At 35.3% G+C, this 15,368-nt stretch overlaps 1 protein-coding gene across 2 annotated transcripts in view; it reads left to right on the top strand.

Annotated features, from left to right (window-relative positions):
• CD163L1 (CD163 molecule like 1) overlaps positions 1–15,368 on the top strand; it is an 82,304-nt gene that overhangs the window by 15,184 nt on the left and 51,752 nt on the right. For both annotated transcript variants that reach the window (XM_050749516.1, XM_050749515.1), the window contains one exon: positions 13,224–13,544. In XM_050749516.1, coding sequence (XP_050605473.1) covers positions 13,224–13,544 — 321 coding nt within the window. The remainder of the gene's footprint in view (positions 1–13,223; positions 13,545–15,368) is intronic.

Here is a 15,368-nt window from a genome sequence, read left to right as displayed (position 1 = left end):
CGGAGTCTCGCTCTGTTGCCCAGGGAGAATTTTTATCATGAAAGAGTGTTGAATTTGTTTTCAACATTCTTTGAAAATGTTTTCAATTTCTTTGAAAATGTTTTCAAATGTTTTTTCTGCATCAATTGAGATGATAATATGATTTTTATCTTTCATTCTATTAATATGATGTATTCTATTTATTATTTTCTATATGTTGAACTGTTGTTGCATCTCAGGGATAAATCCCACTTAATTATGGCTAGTGATCCTATTAATATGTGGTTGAATTTGGTTTGCCAGTTGCTAGTATTTTTTGAAGATTTTTGCAGCCATTTTTATAAAAGATATTTGTAGTTTCCTTTTCTTATAGTGTCCTTGTCTGACTTTGGTCTCAGGGTAATGCTGGCCTCTTCAAATGAGTTTGTAAGTCTTTCCTCCTCTTTGATTTTTTGCAAGACTTTAAGAACTATTGGCATTAATTCTTCTTTAAACGTTCGATCGAATTCACTTGTAACATCAGGTCCTGGGCTTTTTCTTTTGTGGAGACTGTTGATTACTGATTCAATCTCCTTATTTATTATTGGTCTTCTCAGATTTTCTGTTTATTTTTGAATCAGTCTTTGTAGAGTGTATGTTTCTAGGAATGTAACTATTTCTTCTAGATTATAAAATTCATTTTTAATAATTGTTTTAGTAATATTTTATGATTGTGTTTCTGTGGTGTCAGTTGTAATGTTTTTTCTTTCATTTATTATTTCATTTATTTGACTTTCCTCTTTTTTCACAGTCTAGCTAAGTCTGTCAATTTTGTTTTTTTTTTAAAGCTCTTAGTTTTGTTAAAATTTTTGTTTTTATAGTCTCATAGATTTATTCTCTACCATTTATTATTTCTTTTCTTCTGTTGACTTCAAGCATAACTTGTTCCTCTTTTTCTTGTTCCTTGAGTTGTAAAGTTTGGTTGTTTAAGATCTTTCTTTTTTTCTTAACATAGGTGTTTGTCACTGAACTTCCCTCTTAGAACTGCTTTTGCTTCATTTCATAAGTTCTGGCATATTTTGTTTCTATTTTTGTTTGTCTTAAGATGCTTTTTGATTTCTCTTTTAATTACTTCTTTGACCTATTGATTGTACAAGAGTATGATATTTAATTTCCACATATTTGTGAATTTCTCAACTCTCCTCTGTTACTGATTTCCAGTTTCAAACCATTGTAGCCATACGTGATACTTGACATTATATTAATCTTGTTAAATTTGTTAAGACTTGTTTTGTGGCCTAAAATATGATCTGTCCTGGAGCATGATATGTGCGCCCTTTAAAAGAAGCTATATTCTGCTACTTTAGATGGAATGTTACATATGCGTCTGTTAGGTTCCTTTAGTCTATAGTGTTGTTCAAGTCCACTATTTCTTTATTGATTTTCTGTTTGAATTATCTGTCCATTTTTGAAAATGGAGTATTAAAATCCCTACTATTATGTATTACTGTCTATTTCTCCCTTTCAGTCTCCTAATATTTGCTTTATATGTTTAGGTGCTTTGACAGGGGCTCATATATATTTTTTCTTGTTATATCCTCTTGATGAATTAACCCCTTTATCATTATATAATGGACTTCTTTGTCTCTTTTTACAATTTTGGACTTAAATCTATTTTGTCAGATATAAACATAGATCCTCTGGCTTACCTTTGGTTGCCATTTACATGAAATATGTTTTTGCATCTCTATTTTCAGCCTATGTGTGTCCTAAAACTAAAGAAGTGAGTCCCTTGTAAGCAGCATATATTTGGACCATGTTTTTTCTTAATCCATTCAACCACTCTGTCTTTTTATTTGTTTATTGTTTACTTTAAGTTCTGGTACACATGTACAGAACATGCAGGTTTGTTACATGGGTATACATGTGCCATGGCAGTTTGCTGCACCTATCAACCCGATTTTGGGGGTGACAGGTGGTGTTTGGTTACATGAATAAGTTCTTTAGTAGTGATTTCTCAGATTTTGATGCACCCATCACCTAAGCAGTATACACTGAATCCACAGTGTAGTTTTTATCCTTTACCCACCTCCCACTCTTTCCCCTAAGTCCCCAAAGTCCTATTTATTTATTTATTTATTTATTTTTACTTTAAGTTCTGGGATATGTGTGGGGAACATGCAGGTTTGTTACATAGATATACATGTGCCATGGTGGTTGGCTGACCTATCAACCTGTCATCTAGGTTTTAAGCCCCACATGCTGTCGGTATTTGTCCTAATGCTCTCCCTCCCGTTGCGCCCCATTCCCAGACATGCCCAAGTGTCTGATGTTCCCCTCCATTTGTTCATCTGTTCTCATTGTTCAGCTCCCACTTATGAGTGAGAACATGTGGTGTTTGGTTTTCTGTTCTTGTATTAATTTGGTGAGAATGATGGTTTCCAGCTTCATCCATGTCCCTGCAAAGAACATGAACTCATTCTTTTTTATGGCTGCATAGTAATCCATGGTGTATATGTGCCACATTTCCTTTATCCAGTCTATTATTGATGGGCATTTGGGTTGGTTCCAAGTCTTTGCTTTTGTAAATAGTACTGCAATAAACATGTGTGTGCATATGTTTTTATAGTAGAATGATTTATAATCTTTGAGTATTTACCCAGTAATGGGGTTGCTGGGTCAAATGGTTTTTCTAGTTCTAGACTGTTGAGGAATCACCACAGTCTTCCACAATTGTTGAACTAATTTACATCTCCACATCCTCACCAGCATCTGTTGTTTCCAGAGTTTTTAATGATCGCCATTCTAACTGGTGTGAGATGTATCTCACTGTGGTTTTGGTTTCCATTTCTCTGATGACCAGTGATGATGAGCTTTTTTTCATATGTTTGTTGGTTGCATAAATGTCTTCTTTTGAGAAGTGTCTGTTCGCATCCTTTGCCCACTTTTTGATGGGGTTGTTTGGTTTTTTCTTGTAAACTTGTTTAAGTTCCTTGTAGATTCTGGATATTAGCCCTTTGTCAGATGGACAGATTGCAAAAATTTTCTCCTATTCTGAAGGTTGCCTGTTCACTCTGATGATAGTTTCTTTTGCAGAGCAGAACCTCTGTAGTTTAATTAGATCCTATTTGTAAATTTTGGCTTTTGTTGCCATTGCTTTTGTGTTTGAGTCATAAAGCCTTCACACATGCCTATATCCTGAATGGTATTGCCTAGGTTTTCTTCTAGGATTGTTTATGATTTTAGGTCTTACATTTAAGTCTTTAATCCATCTTGAGTTAATTTTTGTATAAAGTTTAAGGAAGGGTTCCAGTTTCAGTTTTCTGCATATGGCTAGCCAGTTTTCCCAGCATCATTTATTAAACAGGGAATCCTTTACCCATTGCTTGGTTTTGTCATGTTTATCAAGGATCAGATGGTTGTAAATGTGTGGTGTTATTTCCGAGGCCTCTGTTCTGTTCCATTGGTCTATATTTCTGTTTTGGTACCAGTACCATGCTGGTTTGGTTATTGCCTTGTAGTGTAGTTTTGAACTTAGGTAGCATGATGCCTTCAGCTTTGTTCTTTTTCCTTAGAATTATCTTGGCTATACAGGCTCTTTTTTGGTTCCATATGCAATTTAAAGTAGTTTTTTCTAGTTCTGTAAAGAAAGTCAATGGTAGCTTGATGGGAATAGCATTGAATCTATAAATTACTTTGGGCAGTATGGCCATTTTCACAGTATTGAATCTTTTTATCCATGAGCATTGAATGTTTTTCCATTTGTTTGTATCCTCTCTGCTTTCTTTGAGCAGCAGTTTGTAGTTCTCCTTGAAGAGGTCCTTCATGTCCCTTGTAAGTTGTATTCCTAGGTATTTTATTATTTTTGTAGCAATTGTGAATGGGAGTTCACTCATGATTTGGCTCTCTGCTTGTCTATTATTGTTGTATACGTATGCTTGTGATTTTTACACATCGATTTTGTATCCTGAGACTTTGCTGATGTTGCTTATCAGTTTAAGGAGATTTTGGGCTGTGACATGGGGTTTTCTAAATATACAATCATGTCATCTGCAAACAAAGACCATTTGACTTCCTCTCTTCCTATTTGAATATGCTTTATTTCTTTCTCTTGCCTGATTGCCCTGGCCAGAACTTTCAGTACTATGTTGAATAGGAGGGGTGAGAGAGGGCATCCTTGTCTTGTGCTGGTTTCCAAAGGGGATGCTTTCAGCTTTTGCCCATTCAGTATATTGGCTATGGGTTTGTCATAAATAGCTCTTCTTATTTTGAGCTGTCTTCCGTCAATACCTAGTTTATTGAGAGTTTTTTTGTTTTTTGTTTTTTGGTTTTTTTACCATGAAGGGGTGTTGAATTATATCGAAGACCTTTTCTGCATCTTTTGAGGTACTCATGTGGTTTCTGTCATTGGTTCTGTTTATGTGATGGATTATATTTATTGATTTGTGTATGTTGTACCAGCCTGGCATCCCAGGGATGAAGCCAATTTGATCGTGGTGAATAAACTTTTTGGTGTGCTGCTGGATTCAGTTTGCCAGTATTTTATTGAGGATTTTTGCATTGATGTTCATCAGGGATATTGACCTGAAATTTACTTTTTTTTGTTGTATTTCTCCCAGGTTTTGGAATCAGGATAATGCTGGCTTCATAAAATTGAGTTAGGGAGGAGTGTCTCTTTTTCTATTGTTTGGAATCGTTTCAGAAGGAATGGTACTAAATCCTCTTTGTACCTCTAGCAGAGTTCCGCTGTGAATCCTCTGGTCCTGGGCTTTTTTGGGTTGGTAAGCTATTAATTAGGGTCTCTTTTTCAGAATTTGTTATCGATCTATTCAGGGATTTAACTTCTTCCTGGTTTAGTCTTGGGAGGGTGTATGTGTCCAGGAATTTATCCATTTCTTCTAGATTTTCTAGCTTATTTGTGTAGAGGTGGATATAGTGTTCTCTGATGGTAGTTTGTATTTCTGTGGGATCAGTGGCGATATCCCCTTTATCATTTTTATTGTGTCTATTTGATTCTTCTCTCTTTTCTTTCTTATTAATCTGGCTAGCAGTTTATCTATTTTGTTAATCTTTTCAAAAAATCAGCTCCTGGGTTGATTGTTTTTTGAAGGTTTTTTGTGTCTCTATCTCTTTCAGTTTTGCTCTTATCTTAGTTATTTCTTCTCTTTTGCTAGCTTCTAAATTTGTTTGCTCTCCTTCTCTAGTTCTTTTAATTGTGATGTTGGAGTGTCAATTTTAGATCATTCCTGCTTTCTGATGGTGTTTAATGCTATAAAGTTCCCTCTTAACACTGTGTTAGCTGTGTCCCAGAGATTCTGCTACATGGTCTGTTTGTTCTCATTGGTTTCAATGAACTGCATTATTTCTGCCTTAATTTTGTTATTTACTTAGTGGTCATTCAGAAGCAGGTTGTTCAGCTTCCATGTAGTTTTGTGGTTGTGAGTGTGTTTCTTAATTCTGAGTTCTAATTTGATTGCACTGTGTCCTGAGAGACTGTTTGTTATGATTTCCATTCTTTTGCATTTGCTGAAGAATGTTTTACTTCCAATTATGAGATTGATTTTAGAATAAGTGCTATGTGGTGCTGAGAAAAATGTATATTCTGTTGATTTGCTGTGGAGAGTTTTGTAGATATCTATTAGGTTTCCTTGGCCCAGAGCTGAGTTGAACTCTTGAATGTCCTTGTTAATTTTCTGTCTCCTTGATCTTTCTAATATTGAAAGTGGGGTGTTAAAGTCTCCCACTATTATTGTGTTGAAGTCTAAGTCTGTTTGTAGGTCTCTAAGAACTGGTTTTATGAATTTGGTGCTCCTGTATTGGGTGCACCTGTATATATATATATACACACACACATATATGTATATATAAATATATATACATGTATATATGTACACATGAATATATACATGTATATATTCATATACATATATACATGTATATACATATACATACATGCACATACATATATATGTATATATACATATATGTATTATACACATGTATATGTATACACGTATACATATATACATACACATATACATACATGCATGTATAGAATAACATATACATATATCCATACATGTATGTACATATACACATATACATATATACATACATGCATATATACCTATATATGTTTACATATATGTATCACACAAGTATATACATACATGTATATGTATGCATGTATTATACATGTACACATGTATTATACATGTGCATAATACACATATATGCATGTCCATAACATATATGTATACACATATGTATATACAAATATCTACATGTATATACATACATATGTATATGGATATACATATGTATGTGTATATATATGAATATATGTATAAACATGTATGTATATAGCATATTTTGTTTCTAATTCAGCTTATTTGGATCTTATATATACACGTATATGTGTATATGTACATATGTATATATGTGTATATTTTTATATATATTCATATATATATGATAGTTCTGCTTGTTGCATTATTCTCTTTACCATTATGTAATGCCTTTCTTTGTCTTTTTTGATCTTTGTTGGTTTAAAGTCTTCCTATCAGAGACTAGCATTGCAACCCCTGCTTTTTTTTTTTGCTTTCCATTTGCTTGGTAAATATTTCTCCATCCCTTTATTTTGAGCTGATGTATGTCTTTGCACATGAGATTTGTCTCTTGAATATAGCACACCAATGGGTCTTGACTCTTTATCCAATTTGCCAGCCTGTGTCTGTTAATTGGGGCATTTAGCCCATTTACATTTAAGGTTAATATTGTTATGTGTGAATTTGATCCTGTCATCATGATGCTAGCTGGTTATTTTGCACATTAGTTGATGCAGTTTCTTCATAGTGTCATTGGTCTTTATATTTTTGTCTGTTTTTGCAGTGGCTGGTACTGAGTTTTCCTTTCCATATTTAGTGCTTCCTTCAGGAGCTCTTGTAAGGCAGGTCTGGTGCTTGTCTGTAAAGGATTTTGTTTCTCTTTCATCTATGAAACTTAGTTTTGCTGAATATGAAATTCTGCATTGAAAATTCTTTTCTTTAAGAATGTTGCATATTGGCCCCCAATCTCTTTGGGCTTGTAGGGTTTCTGCAGAGAGATCTGCTGTTAGTCTGATGGGCTTCCCTTTGTGGGTAACCTGACCTTTCTCTCTGGCTGCCCTTAACAGTTTTTCATTAGTTTCAACCTTTGGAATCTGATGATTGTGTGTCTTGGGGTTGCTCTTCTTAAGGTGTATCTTTGTGGTGTTCTCTGTATTTTCCGAATTTGAATTTCAGCCTGTCTTGCTAGGTTGGGGACATTCTTCTGGATAATATCCCAAAAAGTGTTTTCCAACTTGGTTCCTTTCTCTTCATCACTTTCAGGTACACTAATCAATCATAGGTTTGGTCTTTTCACATAGTTCCACATTTCTTTGAGGCTTTGTTCGTTCCTTTTCAATATTTTTTCTCTAATCTTGTCTTCACGCTTTATTTCATTAAGCTGATCTTCAATCTCTGATATCCTCTCTTCTGCTTGATCGAGTTGACTATTGATACTTGTGTTTGCTTCACGAAGTTCTTGTGCTGTATTTTTCAGCTCCATCAGGTCATTTATGTTTTTCTCTAAACTGATTATTCTAGTTAGTAGTTCTTTAACCTTTTTTCAAGGTTCTTAGCTTCCTTGAATTAGGTTAGAACACACGCTCCTTTAGCTCAGAGGAGTTTATTGTCCACCTTCTGAAGCCTCCTTCTGTCAGTTCATCAAACTCATTCTATGTATGTATATACGTTTATATACATGTGTGTATAATACATATATACAAACTCATTTGTGCCCTTGCTGGAGAGGAGTTGCGATCATTTGGAGGAGAAGAGGTATTCTGGTTTTGGGAATTTTCAGCATTTATGCACTGGTTTTTCCTCATCTTCATGGGTTAATCTACCTTAGATCTTTGTGACTGAAGACCTTTGGATGGGGTTTCTGTGTGGACGTTCTTTCATTGATGTTGATGTTATTGCTTTTTGTTTGTTAGTTTTTTCTTCTATCAGTCATGCCCCTTTTCTCCAGGTCTGCTGCAGTTTGCTTGGGCTCTACTCCAGACCCTATTTGCCTGGTTATCACCAGCAGAGGGTGCAGGACAGCAAATATTGCTGCCTGCTCTTTCCTCTAGAAGCTTTGTCCCAGAGGGCACCGGCCTGATGCCAGCCAGAGCTCTCTTGTACGAGGGGTCTGTCAACCCCTGTTGGGAGTTCTCTCCCAGTCAGAAGTCATGGAGTTCAGGGACCCCCTAGAGGAGGCAGTTTTTTCCTTAGCACATAGCTCAAGCGCTGTAGTGGTTGAATCCTCCTTGTCAGGATCTGCTGCTCTATTCTCCATTACATCATTCTTATACCTTTGCATCTTCATAGCTTAGTTCCCACTTATGAGTGAGAACATACCATGTTTGGTTTTCCATTCCTGAGTTACTTCACTTAGAATAATGGTCTGCAATTCCATCCAGGTTGCTGTGAATGCCATTATTTCATTCCATTTTTATGGCTGAGTAGTATTCCATGGTGTATACATAGATATAGATATAGATATAAATTGTGATATATATTTTCTTTACCCACTCATTGATTGATGGGCATTTGGGTTGTTGCCATGTTTGTACAATTGCAGATTGTGCTGCTATAAACATGCATGTGCAAATACCTTTTTCAGATAATGACTTCTTTTCCTCTGGGTAGAAACCCATCAGTGACAGACTGGATTAAGAAAATGTGGCACATATACACCATGGAATACTATGCAGCCATAAAAAAGGATGAGTTCGTGTCCTTTATAGGGACATGGATGCAGCTGGAAACCATCATTCTCAGCAAACTATCACAAGAACAGAAAACCAAACACCACATGTTCTCACTCATAGGTGGGAATTGAACAATGAGATCACTTGGGCACAGGAAGGGGAACATCACACACCGGGGCCTATTGTGGGGAGGGCGGAGAGGGGAGGGATAGCATTAGGAGATATACCTAATGTAAATGATGAGTTAATGGGTGCAGCACACCAACATGGCACATGTATACGTATGTAACAAACCTGCACATTGTGCACATGTACCCTAGAACTTAAAGTATAATAATAATAATTTTAAAAATATCTATTTCAGACTTTTTGATGTAGGCATTTAAGGCTATGAACTTTCCTCTTAGCACCACCTTTGTTGTATTCCAGAGGTTTTGATAGGTTGTGTGACTATTACCATTCAGTTCAAAGAATTTTAAAATTTCCATCTTGATTTCATTGTTGACCCAGTGCTCATTTAGGAGCAGATTATGTAATTTCCATGTATTTGCATTGTTTTGAGGATTTCTTTTGGGGCTGATTTCCAATTTTCTTCCACTGTGGTATGAGAGCGTACTTGATATAATTTTGATTTTCTTAAATGTGTGGAGACTTGTTTTGTGGCCTATCATATGGTCTATTTTAGAGAATATTCCATGTGCTGATGAATAGAATGCATATTCTGCAGCTGTTGGGTAAAATTTCCTGTAAAAATGCGTTAAGTCCATTTGTTCTGCCACTTGTTTGCCATTTTTTAACCTCTCCACTCTGTTTTTTCATTAGAGAATTTAATCAATTTACATTTAAAGCAATTATTGATAGGTAAGAACCTGTTGATGCCATTTTGTTAATTATTTTACACTGTTTTGAGACACAATAACAACAACAAAAAACTGCAGGCCAATATCCCTGATGAACATTGATGTGAAAATCCTCAATAAAATACTGGCAAACCAAATCCAGCAGCACATCAAAAAGCTTATACACCATGATCAAGTCATCTTCATTTCTGGGATGCAAGGCTAATTCAATACATGCAAATCAGTAAATATAATCCTTCACATAAACAGAACCAATGACAAAGACCACATGATTATCTCAATAGATGCAGAAAAGGCCTTCGATAAAATTCAACACCCCATCATGTTAAAAGCTCTCAATAAGCTAGGTATTGATGGAATGTATCTCAAAATAATAAGAGCTATTTATGACAAACCCATAGCCAATATCATACTGAATGGGCAAAAGCTGGAAGCATCCCCTTTGAAAACCAGCACAAGACAAAGATGCCCTCTCTCACCACTCCTATTCAACATAGTATTGGAAGTTCTGGCCAGGGCAATCAGGCAAGAGAAAGAAATAAAGGGTATTCAAATAGAAGGAGAGGAAGTCAAATAGTCTCTGTTTACAGATAACATGATTGTATATTTAGAAAACCCCATCGTCTCAGCTCAAAATCTCCTTAAGCTCATGAGCAAATTCGGCAAAGTCTCAGGATATGAAATCAATGTGCAAAAATCACAAGCATTCCTATACACAATAATAGACAAACAGAGAGCCAAATCATGAGTGAACTCCCATTCACAATTGCTACTAAGAGAATAAAATACCTAGGAATACAACTTACAAGGGATGTGAAGGACCTCTTCAAGGAGAATTACAAACCACTGCTCAAGGAAATAAGAGAGGACACAAACATAGAAAAACATTCCATGCTCATAAATAGGATCAATATCATGAAAATATCATGAAAATTACTTTAGGCCATACTGCCTAAAGTAATTTATAGATTCAATGCTATCCCCGTCAAGCTACCATTGATTTTCTTCACAGTGCTAGAAAAAATTACGTTAAATTGCATATGGAACCAAAAAAGAGCCTGTTTGGCCAAGACAATCCTAAGCAAAAAGAACAAAGCTGGAGGCATCATGCTATCTGACTTCAAACTGTACCTCAAGGCTACAGTAACTAAACAGCATGTTACTGATACCAAAACAGATATATAGACCAATGGAACAGAACAGAGGCCTCAGAAATAATGCTACACACCTACAACCATCTGATCCTTGACAAACCTGACAAAAACAAGCAATGGGGAAAGGATTCCTTATTTAATAAATGGTATCAGGAAACTGGACAGCCATATGCAGAAAAATGAAACTGGAACCCTTCCATACGCCTTATACAAAAATTAACTCAAGATGGATTAAAGACTTAAATGTAAGACCTAAAACCATAAAAACCCTAGAAGAAAACCTATTCTAGGTTTTCTAGGTATTTCTAGGCAATACCATTCAGGACAAAGGCATAGGCAAAGACTTCATAACTAAAACACCAAAAGCAATGGCAACAAAAGCCAAAATTGACATATGGGATCTAATTAAACTAAGGAGCTTCTGCACAGCAAAAGAAACTATTGTCAGAGTGAACAGTCAACCTACAAAATGAGAGAAAATTTTTGCAATTTGTCCATCTGACAAAGGGCTAATATCCAGAATCTACAAGGAACTTAAGCAAATCTACAGGAAAAAACAAACCAGCCCATCAAAATAACAAAAGCAGAGGCACTGTTTTGACTCAAAGAGCTGGCATGCCCAATTGTGAATCACTTTGAGTATGCCTAGATCCAAGGTTCCACATTATTTCTGGGAATCTATTTCCTTAATCAATAATTAGATTAAGAAAAAAACATCTAAATAGTTAGAAGAGAAGATTTGGAATGTTCTCGCCACGAATAAAAGACAAAATTTTGAGGTGACAGATATCCAAATTACTCTAATTTGAATATTTCATACTGTATATAGGTATCAGAATATCACATGTATCCCCAAAATACATACAACTGATATATATCAACAAAAATAAAAAAATAGAAATAGTTTTAAAATATTGCTAGTATAACATTCTGTTTCTTGAACCTAGCAATATATTAAAAAAATAATACACTGTAACTAACTGTCTTTCAATGAATGAATGGGTTAACAAAGTTCTATATTCTCACTGTGGTAATAGTTACACAAATTAATGCCTGTATTACAACTTAGAGAACTATACACACAAAAATGTACACAAAACCAGTCAATTTTACTGTATGTTAATTTATTAAATAAAGGTAAATAATCTGTAAAAAAGACTCATTCATTTAACTGACAGATATGGGGACAAAACAAGCAATTGGAGAGAGAGGGAGACAGACAGACAGACAATGTATTCTTGGATTCTTGGAAGACCTAGGCAAATATAACATATAATATAAAACATATTTTATATTATATATTATATTTATATTATATAATATATTATATATATATATAGTGGTCAATTTTGCTAAGTGTAAAAATATGTATGTACACACACAGTTGGCCTTTGGAATCTGTGGGTTTCATATCCATGGAGTCAATCAACTGCTGATGGAAACTTTGCATTTAGTTGAATCCGTGGGTGTGAAACCAGCAGACACAGAAGGCCAACTAAGGAACTTGAGTATCTGCAGATTTTAGTATCCATAGGAGTCCTGGAACCACACCCCCGTGGATATGGTGAGATGATTTTTGTGTGTGTGTGTGTGTGTGTGTGTGTATATATATATATCCAAATTCTCAATCTTTCCTTATTTCCTTATATCACTTAGCAAAATTGATCACTATATATATACATACATATATAAAATATCCAAATTCTCAGCCTTTCCTTATTTCCTTTTTTCTTTATATCACTTAGTAAAATTGACCACTACGCATGATATATATATATATGTAGTGGTCAATTTTGCTAAGTGATATAAAGAAATAAGGTAATAAGGAAAGGCTGATAATTTGAATTAAATCAACAGAGTGTTTTAATAATATGACAAGTCCATAATTTATGGCTGGCCACACTTGCTTTCACCTTTGGAAGTTTTATTTTTCATTTGTTTCATTTGTTCCATTTCATTCAAGAGTAAATTCCAGTAAGATGAATAATTGGAAGTTATATTGCAAGAAGTTGGAGTTAAATGTTCACTTAAAGGAAGAAAAATTTTTGAAGTAGGACTAAGAGAATGATGACGGTGATGACAATGATATCTTATTGCCACTGCTTATACACAGTTATAAGTTCTAAAATGGTTGCTGGCTAGACTCAGAGCCAGCAAGGCTCATGTTTTGACAACAAATTTACATGCATTCTTGACCTTTGGTAGATTTATTCTTAACTCACAATCAGAAAGGGCATTTCTAGTCTCTGTTGTGCTTTATTCCCCAAATGCCAGAGATTCTGGTGGATTGTCAACATCATAGCATGATCCTTTCCTGGGATAGATTCTATTATATTAATCTTGTACGTGTACAAGAATTTTAAAAAGCAAGAGTTAGGCATTCATTGAATCTCAATTTGGATAGCAGGATCTGGAATCTGAAGTTTCTGATCAAAACTTCACCTGGGCTTTGTGTTTATATCTCTGTTTCAGATAGTAGTGATCTTGAACTAAGGCTTGTAGGTGGAACTAACCGCTGTGTGGGGAGAGTAGAGCTGAAAATCCAAGGAAGGTGGGGGACCATATGCCACCATAAGTGGAACAATGCTGCAGCCGATGTCGTATGCAAGCAGTTGGGATGCGGAACTGCACTTCACTTCGCTGGCTTGCCTCATTTGCAGTCAGGATCTGATGTTGTATGGCTTGATGGTGTCTCCTGCTCCGGTAATGAGTCTTTTCTTTGGGACTGCAGACATTCCGCAACCGTAAATATGGACTGTATTCATCAGAACGATGTGTCTGTGATCTGCTCAGGTAAGACTGACATCCACATGATTACATCAGATAAAATTCCTTTTTTGGAGAACTAGGACCAAACCCTGAAGAAGTTACAACCAATTGTGATGTGTCAGAATTGACGCTTTCAATTCTTCCTCAGGGAACACGCCTGCGTTTTATGCAGCATAGTACATTGTAAAAGCCTCATGGGAATAAGGCTTTTACCCACCCCCAACACACCGTTTTACTAATTCTAATTGGTGCAACAAAATATCCAATCTAGTCAAAATTGCTGTTAATCTATACAAGTGTATGGCTTATATTAATATTCAGTATAATTTTTAAATGTGTAATCACTTTGCGTATTCATAGATACAACTATATTTTTCTGTGTTATCATTGAGTTTGTTTTAGCACTTCCTCTCATTAAAATAAACTATTTCCAAAGAGTACCTATCTAAAACTTTATGACTTTGCTAATTACTTTGTACCTTATACTAGCAGAATTTTTGTCTGCAGCCATTTGTTTTCTAGTTTGCAACTGTCAACTACAAGCAAGTTACCCCTCCCTGTTTATTTATAGTTTTGTATATCAGGGGTTAAAATATCGCTCATATTTCTCTCACAGTAGTATTTTATGTTCAAAGATGTAATTAAACGTGTTCACTGTCTTAATAAGATTAAATCCACACCTTCTAATATTCTTATGAAAGGAGACTCCCTAGATGTAAAGCCAAGTATTTTCCTCTGAGAGTCAGTTTGTCTTGATGGAAGAGGCTTCTTTAGTAAATTATTACTGACCTTATTCTACCAGCCTTACACAGGATGCCTTAATCTTATTTCCTATAGAATTTGAGATCAGGTCGCCTCTTTTAAGAAGAGTTTTGCTTAAGTCTAGATTATGCAGCAGGGAACGATATACATAGAAAAACATATGTAGACAGAGGTTTATGGGTTTAGCTGTACCTTAGCCACAGGATTTATGCCATCCTCATAGGACTTTTGGGAAGGATAATATATTCAGAACATCTTTTAATCCTTTTCTTTCTGTTTATACTAGTTTGCTTGCAAGTTTTATCTGGGGAACGACCACTTTCACCATTCAAAAGAGTTTCCCACAGTATATGTGATCAATCCATCATTTTACAAGAAAAATTTTCCTCCACATAAAAGGGAGGTAGAGAAAAGAGGGAGACATGAGAAGATGAGAGAGATGAGAGGAGAGGGGGAGGAAACAGGAAGAGAGAGAGAATCTTAATCATTTTGATACATTTTCTTACAATGAAGTGAATTCATAACAGTGTGCTTCTGACTTTATATAACATCCCTAACTGTAAGACCAGTTGCTATTCAAACTCTGGAACTTCCGGAACGATGTGCCTCTGGAAGAGTAAGGAAGGGCCAGGAAGAATGATGCAGATGTGAAAACAAGGTGGGAAAACAATCCCAACACTGAAAATAGATGTGTATGTGGCCAACCCACAGGAAAATGGGTAGTTAGATACATTGGCCTTCTCTGCAGCCCTGTAGTCAAAGGATTTTTTTTTTTCACCAAACAAAAACAGTTCACAGTTTCACAGTTTAAAATCTGTCACTTGATAATTATGTGACCCTGTATAAATCAATCTCCAAGTTGCAGATTTCTTATATCATGACTAGGATAACAGCATTAAATAAAATAGTGCAGGGAAAATACCTAAAATGTGCCAGGCAACCAAGAAGTTCTCCATAGGTTTAGGCATAATTATTATCATCATTATGACCCACATTATTTATAGGAAAATAAACCTCCAAATCTCCCGAGACTAACCTATTCAATGTGAACCAGATTTCTCACTAGATAGCAAATTACACTTTGTA

The sequence above is a fragment of the Macaca thibetana genome, chromosome 11 (genome assembly GCF_024542745.1).
Source record: "Macaca thibetana thibetana isolate TM-01 chromosome 11, ASM2454274v1, whole genome shotgun sequence".
In the NCBI taxonomy this organism is placed as follows: Eukaryota; Metazoa; Chordata; class Mammalia; order Primates; family Cercopithecidae; genus Macaca; species Macaca thibetana.
The sequence above is the reverse complement of the archived record's forward strand: the minus strand, read 5'-3'. Positions and strand labels throughout refer to the sequence as shown.